The sequence below is a fragment of the Aythya marila genome, assembly GCF_965140915.1.
Source record: "Aythya marila genome assembly, chromosome: 4".
Lineage (NCBI taxonomy): Eukaryota > Metazoa > Chordata > Aves > Anseriformes > Anatidae > Aythya > Aythya marila.
The window spans coordinates 61,012,393-61,039,763 of NC_139045.1; the positions used below are offsets into that span (position 1 = coordinate 61,012,393).

A 27,371-nucleotide genomic window follows, 5' to 3' on the forward strand; every position below is an offset into this window, starting at 1 on the left:
GGGTAGTCAGGATTTCTCGGCACACAACCAGGATGGGCTTCTGGTATGTGCTGTAGGGACCGTCAGCTGAAAAGGGAGCAAAGAATGGAGAAGTGGGTGGAATAAAATCCACATAAACAACCGAAGAACAATGATCCCTGAATGAAAAACAAGGTAGAGTAGCCTCGGGCAACAGATAACCCAAGCTCGAGCTGACCTTGGCAACATGACAGGGTCTTTACATAAGGACAGAATCCTCCAGCAATTTCATCAGGTTTGCCCCAGTGTCAACCTTGCGTGTATTGTTATTTTACATCTTCTTTTCTTTTTTCCTGCTGAAGTGTATTTATTGCTCAAGTGTGTTTATTATGGCTAATGCAAGAAAACTCTCTAAGTACGCTTGAGCTCTCACAAGTCTCTCAAACTCCAGCGTACTGATGAAATTCAGGATTGTTTTTTTGTTGCTGTTTCAAAACTCTCGAGCCAGGGAAAATGAGATACTAGTTCTGCACCAGCAGGGTTGGATTTTGGGCATAAGAGCAGTCTTGCTTTTCATTTTGGCATAGACATAGAGTGTATCTTTCGCCCTTTCTGCTGTGAATGTGCAGTTAAACTAACAGCAGAGGATGGAAAGGCAGCCGCTTCAAGCACGTCAGTTGGCAGCAGCAAGACCTTAAGCATGAACAGATTTGTTGAGGCAGCTTTCCCAGCCTATTCAGTAAAGGCAACCAATTCTGAGCCTTGTGTACTATGAGCTGATGGAGTCTATTAAATATCCTCACATAAAACACGACGGGGCCAGTGTAAGGGAAAGAAAGGAGCATTCATTTGGAGACCCAAGTTTGAAATTGTCAACAGTTCTGTCTTACCGAAGCTACTTGTTTGATTCCTCAGTTGTGAAGGATGTATCTTAGAAATTGTTGAGGCTGCACGAGATTTTTATATTATAATAACTTTGCTGTTTCTTTGGTTAGAACAAATGATCATGCTGCTGCACCCACGGCTTGTATACACAAATGAAGCTCTGGCCAGCTGAGAGAGAAAGAGTGCTTGGTGGTGGTTTTTTACCGACTGCCACCTTCCCTGCACACCTGTGTTGTCGCATGAGAAGAACTTCTAAAAGTCACAATATATCAGCAAAGCCAAATGCTCGTGAACTAAGCTGTAAAGGATAAAAATGTGTTACCATGGTAGAATAACTTTTGATGTTTTAGTAGTTCAAATGTTAATATTACTGAAGACAGTGAATTGTGAATTAATCGATGATTGCTGAAGGAGCATTGCTGCTATTTGAAGTATTTTGTGTACATTGTTATTTAAAAGGATGAGGCTTTAAAGAATCAAACCAGTAAAAACACTATTAATTTGTAATGCTGCTGAAAATAAAGGGGTCTTCTGGTTGCATAGTTAAAAAGAAAGGCTGTTGTCATACAGCTAGTTAATAATTACAAATTATTACATGGAGTGCTGTTTGCTGTTTGTTGTTTTCAAAGGCAGAGAGAAATTTTGTCAGTCTACTGCTGATTGTGCCCATCGTGATCAGATGTGTTCCTGATTCTGCTGCAGAGGAGGTGCAGTGGCAGAAATCTGTGCAAAAAAACAAACAAACAAACAAAAAAAACCTCTAGGAAATACTGCTGCACAAATTCATGCAGGGAACCACGAGGTCCCTTCAGAAAATGACTGTCCCTACAGCTGACAATTCAGGTTAGGTAGGAGCAACGTTTGAAATTTGAACAAACAAATAACAAGGAGCAAGAGAGAGGATTTCAGAGGCAGGGATTTGTTTGGTAGCCAGGAAGATAGTTTTATTCCTGCCCTCCAATCTGACCTACTTCCTTTGCTTTAGTTGTTTCTCTCTTTTGCATGAACGATAAACTAGCATGTGTATTAAATAAGTAGCAGTGTTATGGCAAGAAGAGGTTATATTTCAGTAGAAAGGCTGTATCAATTGCTTTAGAGAGTTTGTAAATCCACTAATAGACATATCTGAAGTTTGAAGTCTGACAAAGCTGCATGGATATTTAACCTATTTAATGGAAAGGTAAAAGCTTAGTAGAGTTGGTTAGATGGGGAGGTAACAAGCAGATTGTGTTTTCAGCATAACTTCAGTTGTTTTATGACAAAACCAAACCATTTTTCAATTTGTGCTGTGTGCAGTGGGATGACAACATTTTGCTTCTTTCCACGTATATGAAGGTAGTATGCTAAAAAAAATAAAAAGCTTTTCTTCTTGAAACAGTATTTCATCAGCTTTGAGGACTGTAAAGAGAACAGACATTTTAAAAACAAACAAACAAACAAACAATAAAAATCTTAATGGAGTCTAGGCTCTGTGCTCAAGTCTGCCCATCACACATGTCTGTCCCCGGGAATCTGTCAACCCCACGGACTCTTGCCAGGCTATGGGACAGGGCAGGTAGGTTGGGTAGGGGAGGGCTTGCTTTTCGACATGTCCCATCCTGGTCCTCTCAGGTGGCCTAAAGGAATCTGGCAGGTGGCATTCAGGAGACCTCTGCAGAGATGTGTCTTTAAACCCCTTGGACGGCCGCTGAAGAGGAGGGACAGCTGCCAGTCACTCCTAAACTCTTCCCAGCCCTTTTTGGGAGAAACTGATGTCATGATTCATCTTTGCATGAGGCAGTGCTCATGTTACCCTGCTGTTTAATGCCTCGGCACAGGAGGAGGTTCTTTGTTTTCTCTCCCCTCATGCTCGCTCCTTGCAGTCCCATGCAGGGCTCAATGCAATCTGGCCCATGGTAGAGATTTGGAAACCATTTGCTTGCTCTTCTACAGCTTTCAAGGCTTGCCAGCAATACTGTGGGAAGCCTGGAAAAAATTAAAGCGTTATTCTATCCTGAAACTTGTCTCTGCAAAAATGCTATTCTGGGCTCCCATGTTTATTGTTTCTCCATGATTCTCTTATGAAATTTGATCCATTTAAAAAAAAAGGGACAAAAAAAAAAAAAAAAAAAAAAAAAAAGAAAGAAAAAAGAAACAGAATCCCTAATTACCTGTCCAGCAACCTCCCTCGGTGAGCAGCAAGCCAACCTGCAGCAAGCCAACCTGAATTCTTGCTCTGGAACATCAGGAACAAGATTCTTCAGAGGTATTTAGCTAATAATTATCTTTGATAACTGAGCCACAACAGGGCTTGGCATATCCTCCTATAGCTATTTTGACCATGCCACTAAATAAAAATACCACTGGTAAACACCAGTTAAAAGACCACTGGTGGTATGCACCGCTGGTAAAAAGGAGTCAAAAACAGCTGAGAAAGTCTCTACTATGGTTGAGATTGCATTTTTTTTAGTTGAAAAAACCGAAGCAACTTGACAGCAAATTCACAGTGCAAGTCTATTTGTAAAGGTTAGTATATTGACTGGTTCACAGGGAAAACTGAGGGCTGCAAAGTGTGGGGCAGGAGGAGGGATTTGCTCTTAAGTGCTTTCTTCACCTGTATTTCAGCACCCAGCCTGCAGAGTAACTTCTCTTTCAAATGCAAGCCACAAACCAGTCCTCCACTGAGCACTCTTACAGCTGCCCATGTCACCCCCATACGTAGGTCATTTGTAGCGAGACCCTGGGAGTTTCAATATTTTATCTCTTTAAAATTCAGTGAAGTTCCTCTCCAACTCTGCTTTAGAAGCTCTGTGCATACTCAGAGAAATGCACATGGCACATAGCTTGGCTTTATTTACATTTAGGCTCGTGGCAGAGAAGTTGTGCTCTGCTGAAGGAGTTCCTGTGCCATTTAATACAGTAAGGTCCATCCTCCCACGTTGTGATGTGAAGGAAATTGGTGAGAACTGGGGATTAAGCACAGCAGATGCATTAATGGTCAGATCTTGCAAAGTGGTGAGGAGCCTTTGAAACTCTGGAAACCGTTTCTGTTTCTGTTTACACACAGAAAGCAAACAAATAAGCTCAATCAAGTCTCCTTGATCTGTGAAAAGTAAAGCTCTTCTGGCCTACAGAGCAGTAGAGCAGACCTTTGAACTGTTCCCCAGGGAGCTAAGAGCTTGCTCGTTATTAGTTAGCTTGGGAGTGTAGTTAGCTCCTTAAATACAATTAACAAAAAAGATCAAACTCAGTGGAGCACTTAGTATGTATTTCTGCATGGAAAAGCCAGGAAACTCAGAAGTCACATTTGCAAATCTACCTTTTATTCTTCTGGTTGCTCCTGTACAGCATGTCTTGATAGACATTGTGAGGGGAGAGGCTTTGTACGAGGGACCTGACCTCACATTTTGGCCCTAGAGGCCCCGGAGGCTGTCTCAATGGTGTTTGTCCATCCAGCATCGAGCAGTGCAGGCAACCCCACACCAGAGCTTTAAAGTTCAGCATCAGGCAGGTGAAGTCTGGCTTCTCTAAGCACGGCAGGGTAACTGCCTCAAGCCTCAGTTCTGGTTGAGAATACCTCTGGCTATCTGCATTTCAAACTGCCTCTTGCTGGTAGCAGGGCACATTTTAAACACAGCTGTTTTCCCCTTTTTGAACATCAATTATAATATAGCCATTAAAAAAAAAATAAATTGTGGATACTTGCAAACAAAGAGAATTGCTGGGCATTACTTGCTACAATCATTGCCAGGGTTGATGTTCTCATTACTTCTAGTTTTAAAAGTCCTTTTGGCCCATGACAAAAGGATTTTTTTCAATTTGATGACATCTTGCAAAATAAAATAATGCACTCTTAAAATAATGTGTAGTGAAATGATTGCCAAAGCCTATCACAGAAGACTGTGCTTTCATTATATCAGAAGCATCAGTAATCACATGTTTTATACTATGTTTTGTGCTCCTTGGTGGTGTAACAGATGAGGTTTTTCTAAGATTGCCTGACATTCTCCATCATAACTCACTGCTTGCAGTCGCTGATAAGTTTGCCAGACTTTAACCATCTCTGTGGGCTGAAGCTTTCCATGCTGGGTTTCTTCTTAGTTAAATCTGTTTTGGAAAATTTCAGCAAAAAATGATTCAAACATTTCCAGGCATTAGGCAAGGGGAAAATATATTTGTTTTGACCACACTGAAAAAAAAAGTTCTGGCAACCCTTGCTCTGAATAGCTGTAGCTTCCCCTCCCTCCCTTTTCCCCCCATCCTATTGTTTTGGAATAAGGATCTGAAATTTGGCAGGGGGGTGATCTTTGTCTTTTAACATTTTTATGGAAGGCATCACATTGAGCAATGTTATAAATCTTTGAGAAAGTTTAATGAAGGCAGGTGGGAGCATGGAATTAGCTGAGGGAAGAAATAGTGCTATCTATGGTTAGTCCTCTGGAAGCAATGGGTGAAAGCACGGGGGAAAGGGATATAAAGAGAAACAATTGATGGGGCATGAGGCACTAGTATTAAACTGGAAACCAAAGGGAGTTACAGGATTTGGTATTTCCTACACAGAAGATTGGGACTCAGAGTCTGCATTTGCAGAAGAGAAGATCCATAGGGAAAGAGGGGTGAGATACCCGCTGTCCTGTCACCAGCAACAGCTGGTTTGGGAAAATACAAATGAGAGAAACACCGAAACGACCAACCACTTTTTACTGACGTACCAGCTCATCCTGAACTGGAGGTTGCACCTGTAGCATGATGGTTAGGCATGACCAATGCATTCTGCCTCCACTGAAGTACTTAGTAATATGTTTTAAAATTTGTTTATGCTTGTGGCTTGTACAGAGCTCGGCAGCAATAAGTTCTGCAGCATGTGCATTGAATGAAAAATTACTTCCTCTCATTGGGTTTAAAACCGAGTGCTAATTTTATTAGGTGTCCCCAGATTTTTATTTTTATTTTATTTTTTGTAATTTATTTATTATAATTATGATTATTATACTGTAAAAAACATTCCTAATCACAGACAAGAAAGTCCAGAACTTTTATGACTTGTAAACCTCTGTTGTACCCATCCCCAGTTGCCTCTTTTCCAAGCTGAAAGCATGCGGTTGGCCTTTTTTATCACTACATATCATTAAGCCAATATTTCTATGGAATTATCCATAATGGTTCCGAGATTTTTGTGCCGAGTGATAATAGCTAGGGTCCGTTGTGGTTTAGATCTAATTAGGATTGTTTTCCCTCATATGCATTACTTTGCATTCATCAATACCCTCTGCTGTTTTATTGTTGTTTGGTATTTCAAGCTTCTCACAATTCCTTGCATTCAGATTGACTATCCAGAGTGACTCTCCATGCCTGGCAAACTTTTTCATGTTATTATCCGTCTTCTTTTCAAAGTCCTGCAAATATGATCTCAGGCCCTTGGGAGATCAGTGGCTTCCTCTTTTCTCAGCTTTCAGCTGTCCAGTTATTTCTACCCTCTGTTTGTTACCTTTCAACGATTTATTAAGCAAGTCTTTGGTTTTCCTGTATTAAAACTAGGAGTATGATAAAACTGTCTTACTTTCATAAAAAAACTTCAATGCTGCCACTTAGGAACTTGAAGATGCAAGAATTCAGTTTGCCTACGGAACTTCAACAGGCATCTTTTAGCTTCTAATAAATTCTTTAATTAAATGATCACACAATGTCTTATCTTACAATTCCTGCTTTCTTCAGTGGCCAGCATGGCCCTATAATGGGAACAAATCAGTATAACAATGGACTGTTATCCTGATTGTCTGGAGAACTTGGTAACTACTGTCAGTACAATGGGAAAATACATCTCCCAGTTAAGGTGGTTAAACACTAAGCTGAATAATTGGTTGCATTTTCACTCCTAACTTCAACACACTAGCACATGCAACGCAGGCAGATACATGGACAGATAGATCTATGCACATAAGCTCCTTCTTCTAGGAGTAATTCAGAATTACATTATTATTGTTAGGAAATTGCTTCTCCTCCAGGCAGTAGCAGAACCACTGTCCACTCTGGTACAGAACAATTGCTTGCAAATGATTAGGCTTAAATGTTGGCAAAATAATATCTAAATTCTCAAGACAACTCTGGTGTTTATAAATCAACACCAGCTGTTCCTGTTTATGCAATACTTTGTAAAAATAAAAGAATAAAATAGAATCTGATATGACAGCTCATATACCAAGACTCAGCTTTCTGCAAAAACAAACCAGGCCCTTAAAAAATGCGGGGTTTATTTCAGATACTCTAACAGAGCCAAGTGGTCTCATGATAATAAATTTAACCATGTTTCTCTAATGCCTTTAGGCATATGGCAGGTACTTGGCAAAGAGATTCCTAAAGCTGAGCCATTAGAGATGTTTTCTTGCTGTCCCTCTGGAAGAACGAAGAGGAAGACCCTTTCATACGTAGCACCTGTCAAGCATTTCTGAGTCATGTCAGGCTCAAATTTGCCCGAAGGGCCAAATTCTGATTTCTGTCACACAGGTTCTGTCACAAAATGTGACAAGATTCTGTGAAGTTGCTGGGATTTGCGGGGGCAGATTTGTCCTCAGGATTTAGCCCCCAAATCTCTCTCATGAGCTGGGTGTGTAATACTGTTGAAGTATTTATTACTCCTTGCATAATTAAAAGCTCTTTCATTACTTATTTTGATGATTATTACTCATGTGGAGTGGTCCAGTTTAAACAGTTTGCTAGAACCAGGTAAGTTGGAAAAAAAGCCAGATACTTGGCTTCACCAGTGGCAACCCATGTTGCCATGCTCCCATCCTCAACACAAGGCTTGTGGCAGGGGGGCCTTTAGAAGGGAGGGGAGGCGTTTTCTGTTTTGTTGTGAATGCTCAGCAGTTCTGCAGAGATGGTCCTCACCTACACACAGCTTTCCACCCTAATCCCTCAGGACAGGAACCTGCAATTTTCTTCTCAGAAAATGAGTAAAGTGAGCGCTATTTTTCCTTTTAAATGTCTGGAGGGGGTAATAGGGGCTGCGTCATTACCTCTGCTAGGGTTTTAGTTTGCAGTTAGGTTGCCACTGGTGAAGCCAAGTATCTGGATGTCTTCACTTGCTTGTTGGGTCGCATTGCAAAGCGGTCGTGACGTGAGAGCTGGAGTCCTTCCCAGCTGAACTAGAAGAGGTGCTCCAGGAGCACACCGAAAGGTCTCTAGCTGCTCCTCAGCATTCAGTCTGTGAGCTCTTCTGTCCCCATCTCTCACCCCACAGAATCCACATGTTGTGGGCATGGGATCATCAGCACCCAGTGTTTTGCTCTTATTGCAACTTGCTAATGTAGATGTGCCTGTAGATGCTTCTGTATGGAAAGCTATTGGTTAGCCTCCAAAAAGCCAAACTCTCTACCTCCCAGCAGTGCTCTGTTCCCTGAGATCCAGAGCAGTTTTCCCTCTGGTTTTGTCCCTTCTTGGCCCTGCAAGTTTGTGTTTCCTTCTAAAAACAGTGGCAGATTCTCAAAAAGATGGCTAAGAAGGGATAAGCAGCTTCTTTTGGACTGCACTGCTTGGGTGCCGGAGAAGACAGTTTTGAACCTCTGCATGCTGCATGTTGGCTTGACTTTGGACCTCCTCAGTAAATACTTCAGTGATGAGACTGTCATGTAGAAACTTTCTTGTCTCCAGCTATACTGTCCCATCCCTTCAGGGGCCCTTGGTGCTGTCTGTCACTTGCTGAGCCACACTGCAGCTGCAGGGAGGTCCTGGGCTGGACAGAACTGAAATCCAGCTGATTTAGGATCCCTCAGTGCAAGCGTGACCGTGTTTGCAGAGTGGGAGAGCTTACTTTGTGGAGGCTGTTTTATTAAAAATATGGATGAGGGTGGACTTTAATTGACCCAGTCTCTTTTAGGTAATAAAGGCATTCTTTGGATCTGGCTTCCTATTCTTTCTAGACAGCAAAGCTGTAAGTTTTTCATTCATGAGTTGTTCAAAAGCAGATCTTAAATTTTGTGACTACTTCTGGAAATTGTTCAGATAAGTGTTATATCTCAGCGTTTATTGTTCATGAACTGCTTGTAACAAATTTCCTATCTCTATTCAGATTTGCTACTCTTGCTTTATGGTTGGTCACCTTTACTCATATATTTTTTTTTTTAAAGCAAACAGAAATCCCAACAGAATGTCTATCATCTGGCAGAATAACTAGTAGCAATAGTAGGTTATCATGCTGTTTTTTCTAGTCCCTGATTCTGCAACCTGTTTCTTTATAAGCTACCTCTGTCTCTGCTGGAAATAAATTTAATTTAATCACAAAGTGATTTTTTCTTTTGATGATTGCATTCATCTTGGCAACATGCTCCTAAATTCATTGTTCACAAACATTTGCATGAAATAAGCTTTGGTTGCAAAAATCTACATAAACAAATGACAATGAGACCAGATTTGTAATTTGAGAAATTCCCTACAAAAAGACTCCTTCATTATTCAGTGACTGCTCCTATTGACTGTAACACTACAAACAGATGCCTGTAGATTTGTCACCAGTGTGGTGGTAAGACAAGGTATTAAATTGAATACCTGAGAAGTGGGATGTACTTTTCTCTGCCTGCATTTTATGGGCCTTGCCTTGGTAGAACTGTTCTCAGAATATTTATTGTTCAAAAGCCACCTTTATTTCTAAATAGTATATAGCAGTAACTATATACAAAAACATGCCATCATTTTTTGAGTGCAAGGTTTGGGTGATATTTGTTACAGTGATTTAAAGCAAATCAAAAGGATAAAATTAAAAATACTGTCCTGTTAGCAGTAGCCTGATCGCAGAGTGGAACAAAAGAGCTTACCTGGGAAGGGAGATGTTACATCTTGATCTGCAACCAAATGCTGTAGTCAGTGGTGCCTGAAGACCACCATCTTCAGGGTGTCACTGTCCAAAGGGACATGTAGACATCCCTCCTACTTACTGAGTTGTGGGCATCTGGGAAGAAAAGGCATGAAACTGTGAAACTTTCCTGTTTGGAGATTATCTGGGGCATGACATTTTAGTGGCAGAATCAGCTAAATAGAACACATTATTTTGGAACTCTATTTTTAGCTTATTTATTTACTACTTGGCAGACTCCTAGTCAAGAGGGGATAACCCTGGCCCTAGTGATAAGTTTTAACAACTGCATGTTTATGCACCGGTAGGTATCAGGAGGTCAGTCATAAAAACCTGTCAGTTTGTATTACTTCTCTGTTGACTTTCTACCAAGGCATGAAGGAAAGAGAGCTGCCATCTTTCTTGTCCTAGGAGTGGGTGGTATGTCGTGAATTAGATAAAAATTAAAAAAATAATAATAAGAAAAAAAAAAAAACAGTTTTCTTTCCTATGTTGGTGCAAAATGCTCTACCTTTGAGGACTGCAGAAAAAAAAATAATTTCCATGTATTTACTCTGTCACTGAGGCAGAGAAACAGCTTTTACAGGTGAATGCAGTGGAAATAATTTACAAGACATGCTTCTTCTGGTTCTGTAAAAAAACCTCATTGACAGTGCTCTCAGATGCTTGTGCTATCTAGTGTTGAATTCTGATCAGGTCTCTCCAAAGCAGATCTGTTTGGATATTAATGAACCGTTAATTTTTAAGTCATATGCAACAGGGAATAGTGGCACTAGCATCATCTTTAATATGTTCAGGTCAATTTCTTTTGATACCAACACTGAAATCAAAGAAGCTGAATGAAACAAGATCGTATCAAAGATGATCACAGTTTTTTTCTGCACCAAATGAAAAATTTGTACTCTCTTTAACACCCTGCCTCCAAGTAAGTTTCCAGTTTGCTGATATTGATGGCCATGAGGATGAACATCTGCAATTAAAACAGGAAAGCCACTCAGTCATTCCACCCAAAGCAGAGCCAGGCTCTGAAGGATCGTGTGATTGGCTTAAATGTCATTCTATTAAAGAAGAAAAAGAGTTTGGAATTCCCTTTATTCTCTCGTTCATGTTTAAATGCATTTTGTCACACTCAAGCATCTCTCTGCAACCATAGCTACCATCAGGCTAGGCTCCTGTTCTTAAGAAAAATAACACGCTTTAATATCTATCTGGACTACCCGAGAGCTTCAACTTCAAGTTAATTTTTAGATAGGACAAGCTACAGAGTGCAGGTCTACAGCAGAAGAATAGCAGACCTAGTTACTCTGAGCTTGTAGCAAGAAAGCAGATCCTGAACGCTAAGCTACAAGGCCTAAACGTTTCCTCCCAGCACTATGCCATGCAGAACTGACACTGCTGCATCTCATGTGGGGTAGCACCTATGGGTCAGGAAGTTATTCAGAACTCTTTTGATCATCTTCTGGGTGGGAAATATATATATATATATATATATATATATATATATATATATATATATATATTTAATATATTGAAATATGATCTACAGTAATTTTCTTGGGGCCATTTATGGTAGCAGTAGTCAAAGTGAACAAGTTGTGTACCCTCTTCTCTTTATTTCATAAAGGGGTAAGTTACTCTGGTGTTTTTCTTTGTCAAAATCTGACAGAATTGAGGCCCTAAGTTTTGGCCTCCTTGGAAGTACAAAAGTACTTGATCAAACTGAAGAAGGACTAAGTCCTTCTTCAATGTAAATGGGCATTTTGTGAGAAAGACAAAGGAGTATAGTCTTTGAAGTAGGAAACCAATTCTTAGAGAGATGGTTACTTCATATAGTACCACCTTTTCACCTTACATGTCTTAGGAGACATTTTGTATGCCCAACTGCTATGCTTATTTTAATAGGAACACTATGGAACATCATATTTCCCTTTATGTTTGCACACTGCTGCTGCTGGCCCAATAGGTTAGATATTTCCATATGACATTCTTGATTGTGGGACTCATCCTATGTGACACTTCTGTTTTCATGTCCCATCCTGAGCAATGGGATTGGTTGGTACACATCATCTGAAAACCCACAGGACTGTATGTCTGAAGCACACTGTGTAGTACAGTTGAGAATATTCAGCATTTATGCAGTTTTGAGGCCATTTTCCTTGGGCAGTTTGGTGTCACCTGCTCGCTTGCTACTAATGAGTACTTGGAATATCAGTAGAGGGATGAAGAAAATGCTGACAGATTAATCCTGCTTGTGGTCCCTTCAGATAAAGGGTCATGAGTATTTTCAGGGAGAGATGGGCACAGCTGTTTTGATGGTGCACTTGTTCTACAAGTCCATGGAGGCCTTAGGCCTCAAAGGCCTACAGTTGTCAGCGGTACTGGGGGGTGCTGAACCGAGTCAGAAGGCAGCCAGCCTGGGTCTCACCCCTGCCAGATGTTGCATCTTACTGAACTAGAACATTTCTAGGGGTCTGAACAAGGGGCTGCTTGCTTAATACAAAGCATATTTGATCTTCAGTACACTCCTTTGTCCTTGCTGACATGCACTAGATACGTGGTAGGCTCTGTGCTGAACTGGCAGTTTCTAGTGGGCCTCTTCCAGAGCTCAGACCTCACATGTTGTGGAGGTTATAAAAAGTTCACATTCGTTCTACTGCCCCAGACCAGGGATAACTTAATACATGATTTTAAGAGGCAGATGACCTGATCCAGCAGACTGGGTAGAGGAGCTGAGAATATCAATAAAAAAGTGAGTGCTATGTGTATCAGTGTATCTATTTGTAGGAAAAAAAAAAAAAAAAAAAGTAAAAATGCTTCCAAATCAGAAAGTGGAACTGAGAAAGCATAGAAGGAGGAAAAAGAACAGGAATAATTTCTTCAAAAGCGGACAGGTGATCCTTTGGTGTGTCATACAGAAATCAGATGTGAAAGTCAAGCTGACTGTGGAGGAACTAACGTGCAGGAGAATCCTAAAATGTTTGAACACCAAGCACCCAAACCCAGCACCCTCAGACATGGACCTATAAGATTTTGATATAGTCTTTATTGGAGGACCTAGAGAGAGATCCAGCTGTGATCTGGATCTGATCAATTTTATAGTCTCTGATTAAAGACAGTGCATAGAAATATTATAACATCTCACCATGGTTGTCACTGCATTGGTAGAAAGCAAGCTCTTTGGTTTGGATCCACATGAAGTGCCTTCCAACCTCAACCATTCTGTGAATCTGTGATATATTCTGAGCTGGGCTTGACTTAAGCTTCCCCTAGTCTAAGAAGACATTAGCAATGAATCTTTTCTGATTTCTTTTCTCACTTTCAGATGACAGCTCCTCTGGCAGTTACACATTCCCAGGAATGGGACCATGTAGTTTCTTGGCTTTGTCAAAGGTACTGCTGCCTTCTCAGGCTGTTTAGCAGTCTGAACACAAATCTTCCCAGAAAAGATCAGAAATTGTATGGCACTCATAAGGAACACATAGTACTTTAAAAAAAGTTTAGGGTTTTGAATACAATTATTCCATATTTTAGCTAGAAATACACTGTGTTTGTTTTATTGTAGCAAACCAAACCAAAGCCACCTACTGACCAACCAACCAACCAAACAAACAAACAAAAACAACAACCAAGCCCCCCCCCCCCACAGTATTCTTTTGTTAAGACCATTGAAAGAGGTCTTAAGAATTTTCAGAGATCTTAAGGTCTTTGAAAATGGGTCTTAGTTCCCTGAGAAGTTCATTCCTATACATAGCTGCTTTAAGTTATTTCACTCTCCTCTGCAGCAGTTCTGTGCATGATTCACCATGTTATGCAAAAATGTTTTCTTTCTTAAAATAGTTGTCTGTGTGTTTGAGCTTTCTCCCAGGCTTCATATTCTTTATGGTTATAAAAGGCTGTATCAACACTGATATTTTTGTTTAGGCTATAGATATGTACCATGTCTCTAGATCCTCTTCCTTGAAGAAACTGGGGAGAAAGGGAATTGCTTTTCCCGAGGCTTTGTTTTCTCTTTGTCAGAAGGTGCTTTCACCTGTAAGGCAACTAGGGTAAAAATCTACATCAACAGTCCTACGTATCACTCAGACTAGGCTCTCAGACTAGTATGAAAGTTAAAAATCAGAAAGATGTGTTAGTTTTCACAGTGGAGTTTGTTGGATGACATAAGCACACCAAGGAAGCTCATAGTTCCCAAGCAAATTTACAAGCTTTCCATAAGCAAGCTTTGCAAAGTGTCATATGCTTATAATCATTTTTATACCATTTTATGTTCTACCATTTTACTCTAAGAAATTTTAAAAGAGTTAGAAAATAGGGAAGGACAAACACCATTTATCAAAACCTAAGAAATCTCAAGTGAATCAGTTTTACTGCTGATCTAAGAGGTCCACAAAGTCTGAAGCAATAGGTTGTAATTCATAAGAGGCTACTGCTGTGACGAAAATATGTTTAACATTTCATTAGAAGCTTACGAACCCAGAGGTGAGGCCCCAGTGGATTTTAGTAAAAACAGCAACAAAAAAAAAAAAAAAAAAAAAAAAAAGGATTACACCTTCCTGTTACGGTCTTTCAGCTAGATTGTATCAGGTCTCAGCTACAAGGATAACCTTTAGTGGGTGATTTCCATATATACATACATACATACATAGTTCACACTTGGCCTTGCTTACTTTGTTTAAATTTAGATTTATACATTTTTCATGTTTAAGCAGTAGGGCAGCTAGTAACTAGACATTTTTAGTAAATAATTGCTCACATTGCTACTAGCTGACTGACAGCAAATGAAATCCTACAAGGATTTTTATACATTTTGGTGGTAGTGATACTGCTAAGTGGCCACTTGGTAGGTGAGAGCTTTGTTTGTCTAGGGTTTTAGCGTAATCATTAAATCACAGCTTTCTCTAATTGCTTCAGCAGCAGCCAAACTCAGTTGGATGGGATTCTGCAGCAAATGGAATTCTGTCACATTCAATATCGGTGTTTGCTTTATTAAATAGCATTTCTCTGGGGACCCACATAGACTTTTTAGAGTTTTTAATTTGTTACAATATGTAATAGCTGGCTTCTGTGAAGGAATTGTTCACAAACTGGATTCTCATTATTACTACTGATGCCTTTTTACTTTAAATGAGGTTGACAAGATAAGACACACCATTTAGAAGAAAGCTGTACTTTGCACAGTGCAAAGTTTTGAAGGAGAGCACTTTTTGGAGTGCATAAATCCCTCCATTTCTTTGAAGTGAAGATTTAAAGTTAATTATTAAAACAAACATACAAAACCACTCTGTTATCACAACCTCTGAGTTTCCCAACATGTGCTTCATTCTCTCTGTATTTCTTTTGGTGCATTTCAGGACAGGAACTAAATATCCTATGATTCAGCTACCATAACACCCTTGTCAGTTATGTGCTACACTCCTGTACAATATTACAGCAGCAATAACAGTAAAAGTTTTCATTCTAAGTATTGTTTTCATTGTAAGCAGGTGAATCAGACATCTCCATTCAATCAGAGTTTTAATTTGTAAATGCAAATGCCAATTTAAAAAGTTCACTACCCTGTACTAATGCTGTTTTTCAGTGTTGAGTCTTTCAAACATGCTGGGAATCTTTGACTGTCTGAAACACAAGCCAACCCCACTCTGTCCATGCAACCTGGGCTCCTGATTATTGTTTCTTCATTAATCAGACTTGGCTGTCACGTGCCTGTTAGTGAGTGTTATGTGCTTGAGAAGGATAATACTATACGAGTAAAACAGGGAGTGACAGAGTGATAGCAGAAAACTAAATGAAAAATGGCAATATTTGATATGTGTTGTCTTGACTTAAGATTTCCTAATATTTCAGGTTTCTGAGGATGTATGAAGATACAGCTGAACAATTCTTCCTCTAGTTTAATTGTATGTTGTATGGGAATTTCTAACCCAAATGCAGGATAAGATAAAATGCAGTACCTGAGGGCCTTTATTGGCAACTATGGCTAGCTGGGGAGTGAACTTAGGAAGCCAGGCAAATAATCATCACATCTTCTTCATTTTAAACATTTCATACTGGCAGAAATCTTTAACCAGTGCTCCAACTTCTGTCTGCCACTCGGAGCTTTTTATATGAAACAGCGGGAGCCTGGCAGCCTGGAGAGCTTTGAGCGTTACGAGCTAAAAACTTGAATATCATTTATAGGTTTTCCTGCCAAGACTGTAAAAACCTAGACAACGTAGATACGGTTGTTTCACCCAGATTTTCACTTATGTTTGTCCTTCACTGTGTAAGCTCTCAAAAGCTCAACCAGTTTTGTTACCGAATTTCAAATTCTTGGTAGGTACATAGAATAGGATTTATCTTACCTACCTTTATCCCTGTAAAAGTTACATGGCTAGACTGAACTACTCTCTCAGCTCCCTCTACAGTCATGAAGAGACAGATATCTCCAGGAGGCTTTTTATCTCATATGAATTTAGACAACTGTCTTGGGGTGAAATGAATCCCAGCCCTGTTGTCACCCTCCAGCTTTGATTTAGCTAACACTAACAAGTTCCATTTCCATGCTGGGATTTGGAACGCCACACAGAATATTCCAACATCTGATTTTCACTGAATTTAATGGAAAATGCACGCATAAGTCTTTTAATTAGCCTTGAAAATCTCAGCCTTAATGTTTGAATAAGTTTGAATCCACACACATGGAAAATGACAAGCAATAAATGTAGCACTGTTATTTGCAAAAACCTGGGTGTCTGACAACATCAGCTGATTAGTGACCCAAGACAGGGATATGGCTGATACTAATTACACTGTAGTTTTGAAAATAGGACCATGCTTGTAGGTATGCTTGTGAATAGTAACAAAGTACATTGATTTCTCAAATACTCACCTCTTCAATGTTCTCACTTTTTTCTGACTATTTATTGCTAAATTAGGCTTTTGTGCATGAGATTACCCATCCTGGGACATACGATACACTGGATCTTTTCCACTTCACGTACCTTCCAAAGAATAACAGCTCTTTGGTAAGACAGAGCTGTCCAACATTGTGATATGTTCCTACCTGGTTTGCAAAGGTTAATAGGAAGCAATAATCTTTAATTAATTTGACTTACAGGCTAACAAATGCATACTTGGATCCTAGTCCAGCAAAGCATTTAGGCATATCCTTAATTTTAAAATCCTTTTGCTGAGTCTTAGCAAGAGTTTTCTCAAAGTCTCATAGGGTAGAAGGTATGTGCATGTCAATTAGACACATATCTCCCCACTTGCATGTCTTTTCAACCCATTTAATCTTAGTTTAGGATAAAATCTAGTCTTCATTGCAGCATTTCTTAGCCCTGTCACCACTTGATACTTCTCTTGAAAGCTGGAATGTAACGCAGAAGCATGGTTTGTTTTATTTGGGTTTCTCTTCCCTGCCTGGGCCACTAGATTCGTAAAAGAAGGCAGAAGAGCTAAAAGCAGTATGGTTTCTTAATTCAGTTGAAGAGTTATTTCTTACCTTCCAAAATATAGTCTGCTAGACTGTAGTTCTTCAGAGGCAGGGACTTCTGAAGTCCCAGCATCATATTGTCTGCAGTGTGCGTGGAGCTCCAGTGAGATTCTTTTGAACTAAGAGGGGGCAGGAGACCTGTCCAAAAAGGTGTCAAGGACTGCCTTTGGTGTGTTCCTGTTGTCCATCAGTGGAGTATTTAAATGTTGTCAGTAATAATTCCATTTTCACTGTAATAACTGATCAAGGCATTTGTGTTCACTAAATTTTAGAGCCTTGGGATTTGGTGCAGTTGAGTAGATAGACCCAGGGAGACTCTTTTACTAATGTTGCTGAGAATATGACTTTTTTATGTGCCCTCCTGACATAGGATGTTTGATGTTCTATATTCACTGATGGCAATACTAGTTATTGCCTTTTCATTGGGATAGATGGCATAGTAGCTTCCATTTACTCATAAAGATGGAAGTAAACAAGGTAAAAAAGAAACCAGGTCAAAATGTCAGAATAAAATAAGAACATTCATATGACTGACGGTAGTACAATAGATAATAGACACACTTAATATTCCATCTCTATAAACCATTCTCAAAGGCTGAGGCTGTGGAGCATTCTGCTGCAGAATAGAGGAGTGTAACCACAGCTCATTTTTGATAAACACGAAACTCAAGCCTGTGATTTGTCTTCAGTGATTGTGGATGAAGAATACTACTAAGGAAATGGATCTCTGTTCTCAGCCAGCTAGTGACATCCTCATGTCTACTGAAAAGAGGACTCAAATTTAAAATAACTTTGAATATGGATTTAGCATGCACTATATATACAAAGGCCAAAAAGATACTACACTGGGGGTAGAAGTGTCTCTTTCTGTTAACAGCTGCACTGTGGTCATAATTCAGTTGTTAATGCCCAGGTTTTTTGTTCATGCAGCCAGAATATAGGTCTTGCCTCTAGAGACCGAGTGCAATCTTATCCCATATACTTACAAAGGATCAAAGAGCATCCTCTGCTAGTTATTGATAATATTGCTGTGAAATAGCAAGGATGATGCCATGCCTTATTACCAAATAAGGAATTGGCTGTAGAATATGTCTTTTTGAGTCCAGCTTCATTGCTCTTTTTTTTTTTTTCCCTTTCTTTCTCCTATCTATTCTTGTGTGCAAGTTCCAGGAGTAGAAATAATGAATTCAAATTACAGAAGCAGGTTAAATGACACATTGCATAAATTAACCCTTTCTGCTTTGTCCTTCTTACAGTGTAGTATTAACTCTGCAGTCTCTGTATGTTTGTTGTAGATTAATAGCGAAACATGCATAGAGTGAGTATTTTAAGATTCATTTCTCTTTTATCCACAAGCTGCAGTAAAACTGAAACAATGTCAAATAAGAGGTTTGAGATCTGGTATTCTTTTTTTGATTCTATTAGGCTGAACCAGATAACTCACTGTCTTACCTTTTCCCTACAACTGAAGTGAGAAAATCTCCATGATTTTAGGGACTGCTATTTTAAAAGGATATCCAATTTGAAATACATAATGAAGTACATGTAGACAGAAAAATTGGGCGGCTTAGATGAAATGGGCTAACTATACCTTTATTGCTGTGTGTAGGTGTCTACTGGTCTTGCTATTTGCCAGCCTAGCAAGCAGTTGCCCCAACCACTCTAATAAACTGTCTGCTTCAGTCATATTTTAATAGCCAAATAAAAAAGAAGAGGACAACCATCCTTCTGAACATAAGGAAAATACTTCTTCATATCAGTGTCAGCATATTTTGATTAGTCTGAACTCCTGATTTACTTGCCCAATGTCAACTTGCCATTTGAGAATCTAAGTGAAACTATCTCAAAATAGCATGTCTGCAAAGTTGAATTGCATGGCCAGAATCATTACAGTATTTTTGCTGTAGGAATGCCAATTCCTAGATTTCCAGGTTCAGAGTATATCGAGAAAACTGCATTAATCAACTTGCATATTTTGCAAGGCATCACCCCACACCATTATTTTTTGATGTTTTTCCCATTTTCATCTCAAATCAAATAATTAATTGTTGATTTTCACAGTTCCCCATTAAGCAAACGAGCCATTACTGCTTTCTTCCTTTTTTTTTTTTTTTTTTCCTCATAGCATAGTGGTTGCTATTGGAAGCATTACAGGCAATAAAAAGAGGATCATCAATGTATTATGAAATTCCATTGAATCTGTAAGAGTGGCTTTCTGTTATGAGCTTTTTCCTGTAATTCCACTGGATTCTTAAAGTTATTTCAGATTTACATGAGAAGTAGAGACCTTGCCCCCTTTTTGCATTGGATTCGGTCTCTTTGCGGCAGCACTGCTGTGTGTGTTTGTTGCAGGCCTATATTCTGGCTTTTCAATAAAACAGAAACTTGGTCTTGTTTCTTTACTGTACAAACTAAGATAAGTTCCAAAGTGGAATGTAAACAATAATTTAATTAATTAATAAGCAAGCTGAAGAAACTGATATGTTTTGAGCACTGAGTAGAGTTTTGGCAAGAAGTTGGAAGTATGTAATGGAACAGAAAACTACTCATGACCAAAGCCAAGTCTTAAAATCTTTCTGCCAGTTTTACTACACATTGTTTGAGAGATGGCATCCAGCCACACTAGTAAGTGAAATAAAAGCAAGCAACACCATTAAAACTGTGAATATGTGTGAAATAACAAATGGAAATAATAGAGTCGGGCATTCCTGGCTGGGGGAAGGGATCCGGAGATTCTGTAGGATATCATTAGTTGCAAGACTAAAGATGTCTTCAGTGCTATCTAAAACTTGCTTCATGTTTCAGATAAAATAAATAAGATAGAATAACAAATATAAAAGCAACAGGAATTGTCCTTGCATACTAGTCCAGGGCAACCAAATTAGTCCTCTATTTTCACTTTTTTCACAGCTGTACGAGGTACCACATACTGCTAGGAAAGATAACTGAATGTAAGATGGGTGTACATCTTCTTGTACCTGCATGACCACAGACAGCCATTTGACCATGTAGGTTTATCAACCATTTACTGTATATGACTAATCCACTTTCACTCTGTTCATACCATTGCCAAGAAAATCAGTTTAAGAATCAAAAGTATTCTGTACAGAATTTATATAAACAGGAAAACAAAACAAAACAAACTGTGCCTGATCATAAAAATATTGTGCATTGCAGGGCCAGACCTACAGATCTGTACTCAAATGTCAAAATGTATAAAATTAAGATATATGTATCCCTGTTAATTTGTTGCTCCTGTGAGTTTATATGAGAACCTTAAATACGTTGGGTAGATTCAAGATGAGTCTAATTTAAAGCTAATGGGAAAAATTATTGGTTTCTTGTATTCTGGCATTTTATCTTTAATGCTCTGTCAGTGTGCTCTGAGTATAAACATTAGTGTCAGAATTTTTATGATACTTTATCTTGTGAGTTTCATAATTTGTAATGGCTGTGCAGCTTTTACAGGTGTATTTAATGGTAAAATCTTATCTTGCACTGCATTTTAAAAAAGCTCCAGTGTAGCTTGATTCACTGGGAATGGGGGGAAGAGTGGAATAACATTCTTTCCTTGGGGAGACAGCAGTTTCCTCGTGCAGCATTAACTTGAAAGAATATGAGAAGCGTGTACGTTGCCAACAGGCGTGTGGACGTATAGAGTTCTGAAAATAGTAAGTGTCAATAGGGAAGGGTTGCAGGTGCCAGAAGAAAAATGTAAGATCCCAAGGGCACCATCTCTTTTTATTTTTGCCTTGTCCAATGCCAAGCCACAGAGGTTGGCGTTTAAAATTCAGTTCTTCCCTAAAAAGTGATTATGTAGAAAAGGTCCCATTTCAGAACAGATGTGCTTCCTGTGTGTATTCGGAATCACATTTATTGGTTTTCATGACTGACTTTTTCATATACTGTTTACACCTGTTATATGTTGTGCAACCAAAAGCGATGTGAGGGAGAAAACAAAAGTCTGCCTGAGATTTGTAGGCAGTGTGGCTCACATGGACCTGGGCATCGGCTCGTCTTGGTAATGTGGCAGTGGCCCTTTCCCTTCTGCAACACACTAGGCTAGAGGCTTGTAACAAGGGATTATACCACTTAACCCACAGGGGCAGCAAACCAAGTCATATTTTCTCTCCCATCCTTGTTAGCCACAGAGAAGTGATCACTCTCCTCTTCATACCAGCCTCTTCACATGGTTGAAGACTATCATCACATTCCCTGTGATCTTCTTTCTGACACTAAGCACAACACAGTCCTTAAGTCTTTTGGGTTTTGTTTATCTCCATTTGTCTTTAAACTCCGTGATTCCTGTTGTTCTCGGCTAAATTCCTAAAATTAGTCCTTTAAGAGTGGGTGGCCCAGACCTGGACACAGTGCACCAGAAGTGGATGGTCTGTTCCAGCTGAAGTCTTTCCAGGGATGTGCTTGTTTGAACGGAGGGGAACTATATCGGAGACATTTCATTTATTTGCAAGAGCAACAGTTTGCTGACTTATTTCCTGTGTGATTTGGACCATTTTCTACAGTATTGCTTAGCCGTTTATTTCCCATTTTGTATTTGTGCTTTTGTCACTTTTCTTATTGAATTTCATCTTAATTTCAGAAAATTTCTGCAATCTATCAAAATCATTTTGAATTTTAATTTGGCCCTGCAGAATTATCTGCATCCTCTCCTGAGCTTGGTTTCAGGTACTGACTGTTTACATGAATTCCATTCTGCCTTCCAAGTCATTAAACAAAAATAAAGGAATTTGGAGAAAATGCCATAGGCTCCATTGGCCTTATATTCCAGTTGCAAGATCTATTTTGGTTCAGCAATCACCATCACAGGCAAGAAGAAAAGCCTCATTTGGCTTGCAGACTCTTAATCACATAAGTGTGTAAGGTGTAAAGAAGAACCCAGCTTGACTCTCAGATCACACAGTGAATATGTGGGACTATTAGATGGAGGGGGAAAAAGAACATCATTGTACTTCAAATCTGATTACATTTGCCAAAGAAATCAGAGTCAGGAAAAAATATTGAAACCCTAGGATTCCATTTACTTGGAGACTCTATTCAGAGTTGAGCCATGCTTCAAATTACAAATAATACTGGGGGTGGAGGGGATCAGGAGGAACAATGACAGTTGTGGCAGAAGACATTTTGCTGCTTGGGTAGCTGGAGACATCAGCGTGGCATCTTCACTTCCAGCCCAACTCTCAGGCTGTCTCTACCCTCTTCTCTCCTTTGACCCATTCTGTAAGTTTATTTTAATACAAAATATTTTTTAAAGTATTAATTTTTTTTTTGTTATGTTTAGGCCATTATTTCAGTGTTTGAGCATGTGAGTGCACTACGTGAAAGGGAGGTTGCCATGGTAATTTCTCATTATTGTTGAATAGAAAAATAATTACTCTGGCAAAATCCCCCGTAACCTGTCAGAGCATAAGTTAAAGATGCCTGGGGGCAGCCTTGCCTTTGCCATCCCCTTTTTGCAGGAAAAAGGGGGTGATTTTTTTAATTTTTTTTTTTTTCTCCATAATATCTGGATCCTTTTTCAGTTTGGTGAGGGGACACCTCATTTGGTTTTGTTCACCATTTGGCTGTGAGAATAGATGGGCCCACCTGTGACAGGGGAGGGGAGGAGAATTAATCAGTAGAGCAGACCCAAGCTTGACAGAGGATTTTTTTTTTTTTTTTAATTTTTGGGAGAGTGGTAAAGTTGGTGGTGGTGGTATATTTTCTGTTTTTTCTTCTTTCTGACATAAAGTATGCAAAAACATGAGATAAAGACTTTGGACAGTATTCAAGCTGTGACAGAGTCTGGATATTTCATTTATCCAGGGAGAGGATCCACAGTAATTCAGTCTCCACATTTTCCTAGCCCTCAGACTTCTTGGAAGCAGGCGTGCATGCAAGTATGTGTGGTTTTGAGGTGAGGCCCCACACTCTCCCTGTGCTTCTCTTCATTTCCTGTGTGCATGTGCATCCTGACGATGCGATGCGTCGCTTGCACCTCTCACATCACTGGAAATCTCACAAGTAGCTCGGCTGATACCGAGCTGGTGAGGTACTAAGAACTTCTCCACGGTGGATCCACAAATGTTGCGTGTGCCATCTCTTAAACCTTACTCCCCTCGCCTTTTGCTGGGACAAGAAGCCTGTCAGGGAGCTAAAGCAATGCTACAGCTGCTCTTGTGGCAAATGGCCGAGTGTGGTGGCAGCACACTGTTACCAGTGGAGCGGCTGGTGATGCCCCCGCCAGGCTGTTACAAGGGCTGGATGCTAGATACCGGGTACTGCGCTTTTGTGGAACAGCTTATGTTCCTCACCCACCCTGGTGGCACCTGAGGTACTGCTAGTGCAGCAGCAGCTGCGTGTGGAGGCACTCAGCAGGGGCTGGGCTAGATGATCTCCAAGGCTCCCTTCCAAGCCAAACCATTCAATGACCAGGTGGGCACTAGCACAGAGCAAAGGGCAGAAGCTCTGCCTGAGAGCAGGCTGCCAGGACATGGGGACACTCCTGGTATCTCTTTGTGTGGCTGAATTCTTGAGCAAGCAGCACAGGGCATGGCAGCTCTCTGTCCAGACGCCTGCCGCTGAGGGGGCTGAGGCTTGGGGAGGAAGGTGAGCTACGGGCTCTGAACTAACCAGGAAGCCTCCTGGGGGTCTCTGTAAGAGCTGTGGTGTCAAAACGGGTCCTCACTCTTTCTCTGCTGGGCATTCGACGAAGATCAAAGCAAAGTAGTGGGACAGTAAAGCCTCTGCTCAGCAGTTTGGAGTGAAATCCAGTAATAACATCTTGTGGAGAGATGGGAGCAGAACTAAAAACATCACATAGTTATTTCTCTGCATGTGTGCATACAATGAAAATGATAGATGCACATTTTGTCTGAAATTGGCATTTTCTCTCTCTCTCTTTTTTTTTTTTTTTTCTACAAAGGTAACAAATATTTTCTGGCTTAGTTAAACATTGCTCACGCATTAAGAGGTGTTCCTTGCTTGCCATGTTGGATGAAGCTGGCCTTGCACACCAACCAGCAGGGCTGCTGCAGTGAGGGGCGATGAGGAGCATGTCTGCAGCATCCCCAGAAGTGCATTTCCAGCTTTGTCACTGATCTTGTGTGCTGCAAGTGATTTAAATCTTAGGGCTTCAGAGGAGCAGAAGATACCACACCAAAGATTTCAAACCCAGTTAATAAATATGTCCATAGTTTTTAAATTAAATAACTTGTGGATTCTGTTGTTGTTTGACTTCTGTTAAAAAATACCCTGCAAACTGAACCACTTACAAACGTGCTGGACATGGAAGTTTGAAAGATGTTAATTACCCAAGTCTGAAAATGCCTTGTTCAGCCATCCAAGGCAACAATCACCATAGGGGTGTACAGGTATATGCTTTACGTTGGACACTATATTAATATTTGTTATTAATTGTTATGTTCCATAATTATTATGTTCCAACTATGTGAATTACTGCAAGTCTAAGTATACACAGGTCATTTAAAATATTGTTTTCACTTCATGTATCACACTGAAAAGTAAAGATTTCTCACAACAATTACATTTAAGTAACTACCTGGTATTTAATTAACCTGCAGTAGCATTGTAATTATATTAAATGCATTGGAGGGGAATGGCTATTATATTTAGTTTCTAAATAACTTTCTTGTCAAGTCATGCTGATAATCGGGTTATGTAGCATTATAGAATTAAGTACTGAGTTTTTTTTCATGATTAGGACCAAGCATTTGAGATACATGGCCTAGAAAAAGGGGGAAAAAGTCATAATTGCTTTATTTGCAACTGATTTATAAAAGCTTTTAAGAAGAACTTGTATTTATGAGAATGAAAGTTATTGCATAGTTAGTATGCTGGACAAAATGGAAGGCAGTTCATAGTATAATAAACAAAACATTTCAGCTCTTTTCTTAATTAGAACTAGAACCTTATCTAAGAACATTAGTTGAAGTATCATATAGACATCTACACCCCAAAATCAGGGCAAGATGTGCAAACTGTTGTGATTTGCAATTTCTTTAAAAAAAAAAAAAAAAGATTAAAATATTTTCATTTTGCCTCCTGTTAAGTGAATGATCTGTTGCTTCCTAGGATAGTGACAACCTCTGGTGGGATGCCTTTGCAACTGAATTTTTTGAAGATGATGCAACCTTAACCCTTTCATTTTGTTTGGAAGATGGACCAAAGCGATACAGTAAGAGATACATTTTTTGTTATAATTTTAAGTCTGAGTTTCTAGACACATTTTATCTGTAAAAGACAGATGCAGACCTGGCAATGAAAACACCCTTTGTTTGTATCCAGTGACCATCAAGTTCCGTTAGAGAATTGCATGTGTTGGGATTCCTAATTTTATTATTTTTTTGGTGAAATTCCTCTGAATTTTACTACAGGAAAATAAATTATTTCCTAGTGGAACAGGGAACACATACAGTATAATCTTTGTATTTTTTTTTTTAATTAATTTGCTTTGGCTGCGCTCGCACTCTTTGTTAACTTGGTTTCCACAAACACTCAAATGTTGAGTCCTGTGGGCAAAAATATTCACAGAAAGGGAACTTCGCAGCAATTCTCAGTATTGTTGCTGGAAGGGCTTCCAGATTTAAACAGAAAAAATACCAAAAGATATATCCTTGGTGGTGTAGATAATCATTATTCCATCAGCTGCGTGGGTCTGTGCTGTTTGCACACATTAAGGACCTGCTGTTGTTATTGTCTGAACAATCAGAGCTAAGCAGTGGAAGTCTAGAATACTCTCAATCAAGCACTAAATGCAAGCTTGAATAAAATGAAGCAGTGAATAAATCTGATGGCATTGGTATCCATTGCCCACATATTCTAAGCAGGAAAAAGGGGTAAAATTCATTGAACAAATTGTTTGAAGTGAATAATTCACTCAGCTTTAGCACTAAGCAACAGAGAGATAAGTAAACATTGAAAAACTGCATTGCCAATTGTTTCACTCCATTCCGAGTGACCCCTGCTTCACAGTGACAGCTTGTGCTCTGTGCTTAATGCGCTGAATCCTGCGAGGTTCTTATTTTTCTTGAGAATGACTGATTGTCAGTGTATCACTCACATACTTCTAATTCCTTTTATCAATTATCTCAGGTATTTATTTGACAAGTGTTACCTTCTCCTGGAGAAAAAATAACAGCCACTTTGAACGCACGTTCTGGGATTACTGTTGACAGAATTACCGTTTCTTGCCTTTCAAAGCAAGTGATAACTCTGTAAAGGTCCTCAAATTACAGCCTATAGCAATGTTGGTAACAGCTGATCTGTCCTGATTAGGTTGAGTCAACTTGTCAGATATCAGATTTGCTAGTTGTGTTATCAGTCCAGAAGGCACAGATACATCAGCAAAAAAGCAATTAATGTCCGGTTAGATATGAGGGAGTTGTGTTTCTGGAAAACAGTGCTACATATGAAAGAATTTGTCAAAGAGTAAAATATTCCTGTTGTCACAAACGGTTGATAAAGGTTGTGCTAGCTGGAACAGGGGTAGTTTGGTACAGGGCAATGCTGTGATAGTTAGCCTTGCTGCTGAAATGTGACTGAAAGATCGAATTACTGTGGGCATGCTTGTAAAAGCAACTACTGCACATGATTTTTCTCTGGTTTTAATTTCTGACCTCTGCACAAATGGTTGTTGCTTTTGGTGTTACTCTCAGCATCTGGAATTAAAGCTCAGCCTATGGAGTCTTTCTGTTCATTCACACTTCCCTTCCTTCATTAGCAAACACTTATTTGGTTCTGAAGGAGAATATTACTGATGCTGACACAAGAAGTGTTGCAGTACATTCATACTATGGAGAGGATGCCCGAGCTGCTCTGGTCTGGGGGCTTCCCTTGCCATGGGAATGGGGTCTGTGGCAGGGCACTGGGTGTTGTGTTGTGCGAGGCCCTGCTCACACCCTCCAGGGCTGCTCGGGCAGGGCACGCAGTGGTGGCTGCATGTTAAAAGCAGCCCTCTCTTCCTACCAGTGAAACTCACGTCCAGAAACGTGTCCTGAGGCTGAGACTAGAGCAGTCTGCTCCCCTTTTGGTGCAAACATTGTCAGAAGGTTGCCTCTGCCTGCAGCAGGCCCTTGCTGAGCACAGAGGCCTAACGGAGGGCTCCATTCTCCTTCCCAAAACATACACGCTCAGCCATGAACAAAGGGGGGCTCACCACCTCCCAGGGACTGTAATGCTACCCAGTAACTCCACTTCATGTGCACAGTG

General features: G+C 39.8%; 1 protein-coding gene across 9 annotated transcripts in view; it reads left to right on the top strand.

Moving 5' to 3' along the window:
- LDB2 (LIM domain binding 2) overlaps window positions 1-27,371 on the top strand; it is a 217,564-nt gene that overhangs the window by 51,318 nt on the left and 138,875 nt on the right. For all 9 annotated transcript variants that reach the window (XM_082759916.1, XM_082759918.1, XM_082759914.1 and 6 more), the window contains one exon: window positions 25,236-25,338. In XM_082759916.1, coding sequence (XP_082616042.1) covers window positions 25,236-25,338 — 103 coding nt within the window. The remainder of the gene's footprint in view (window positions 1-25,235; window positions 25,339-27,371) is intronic.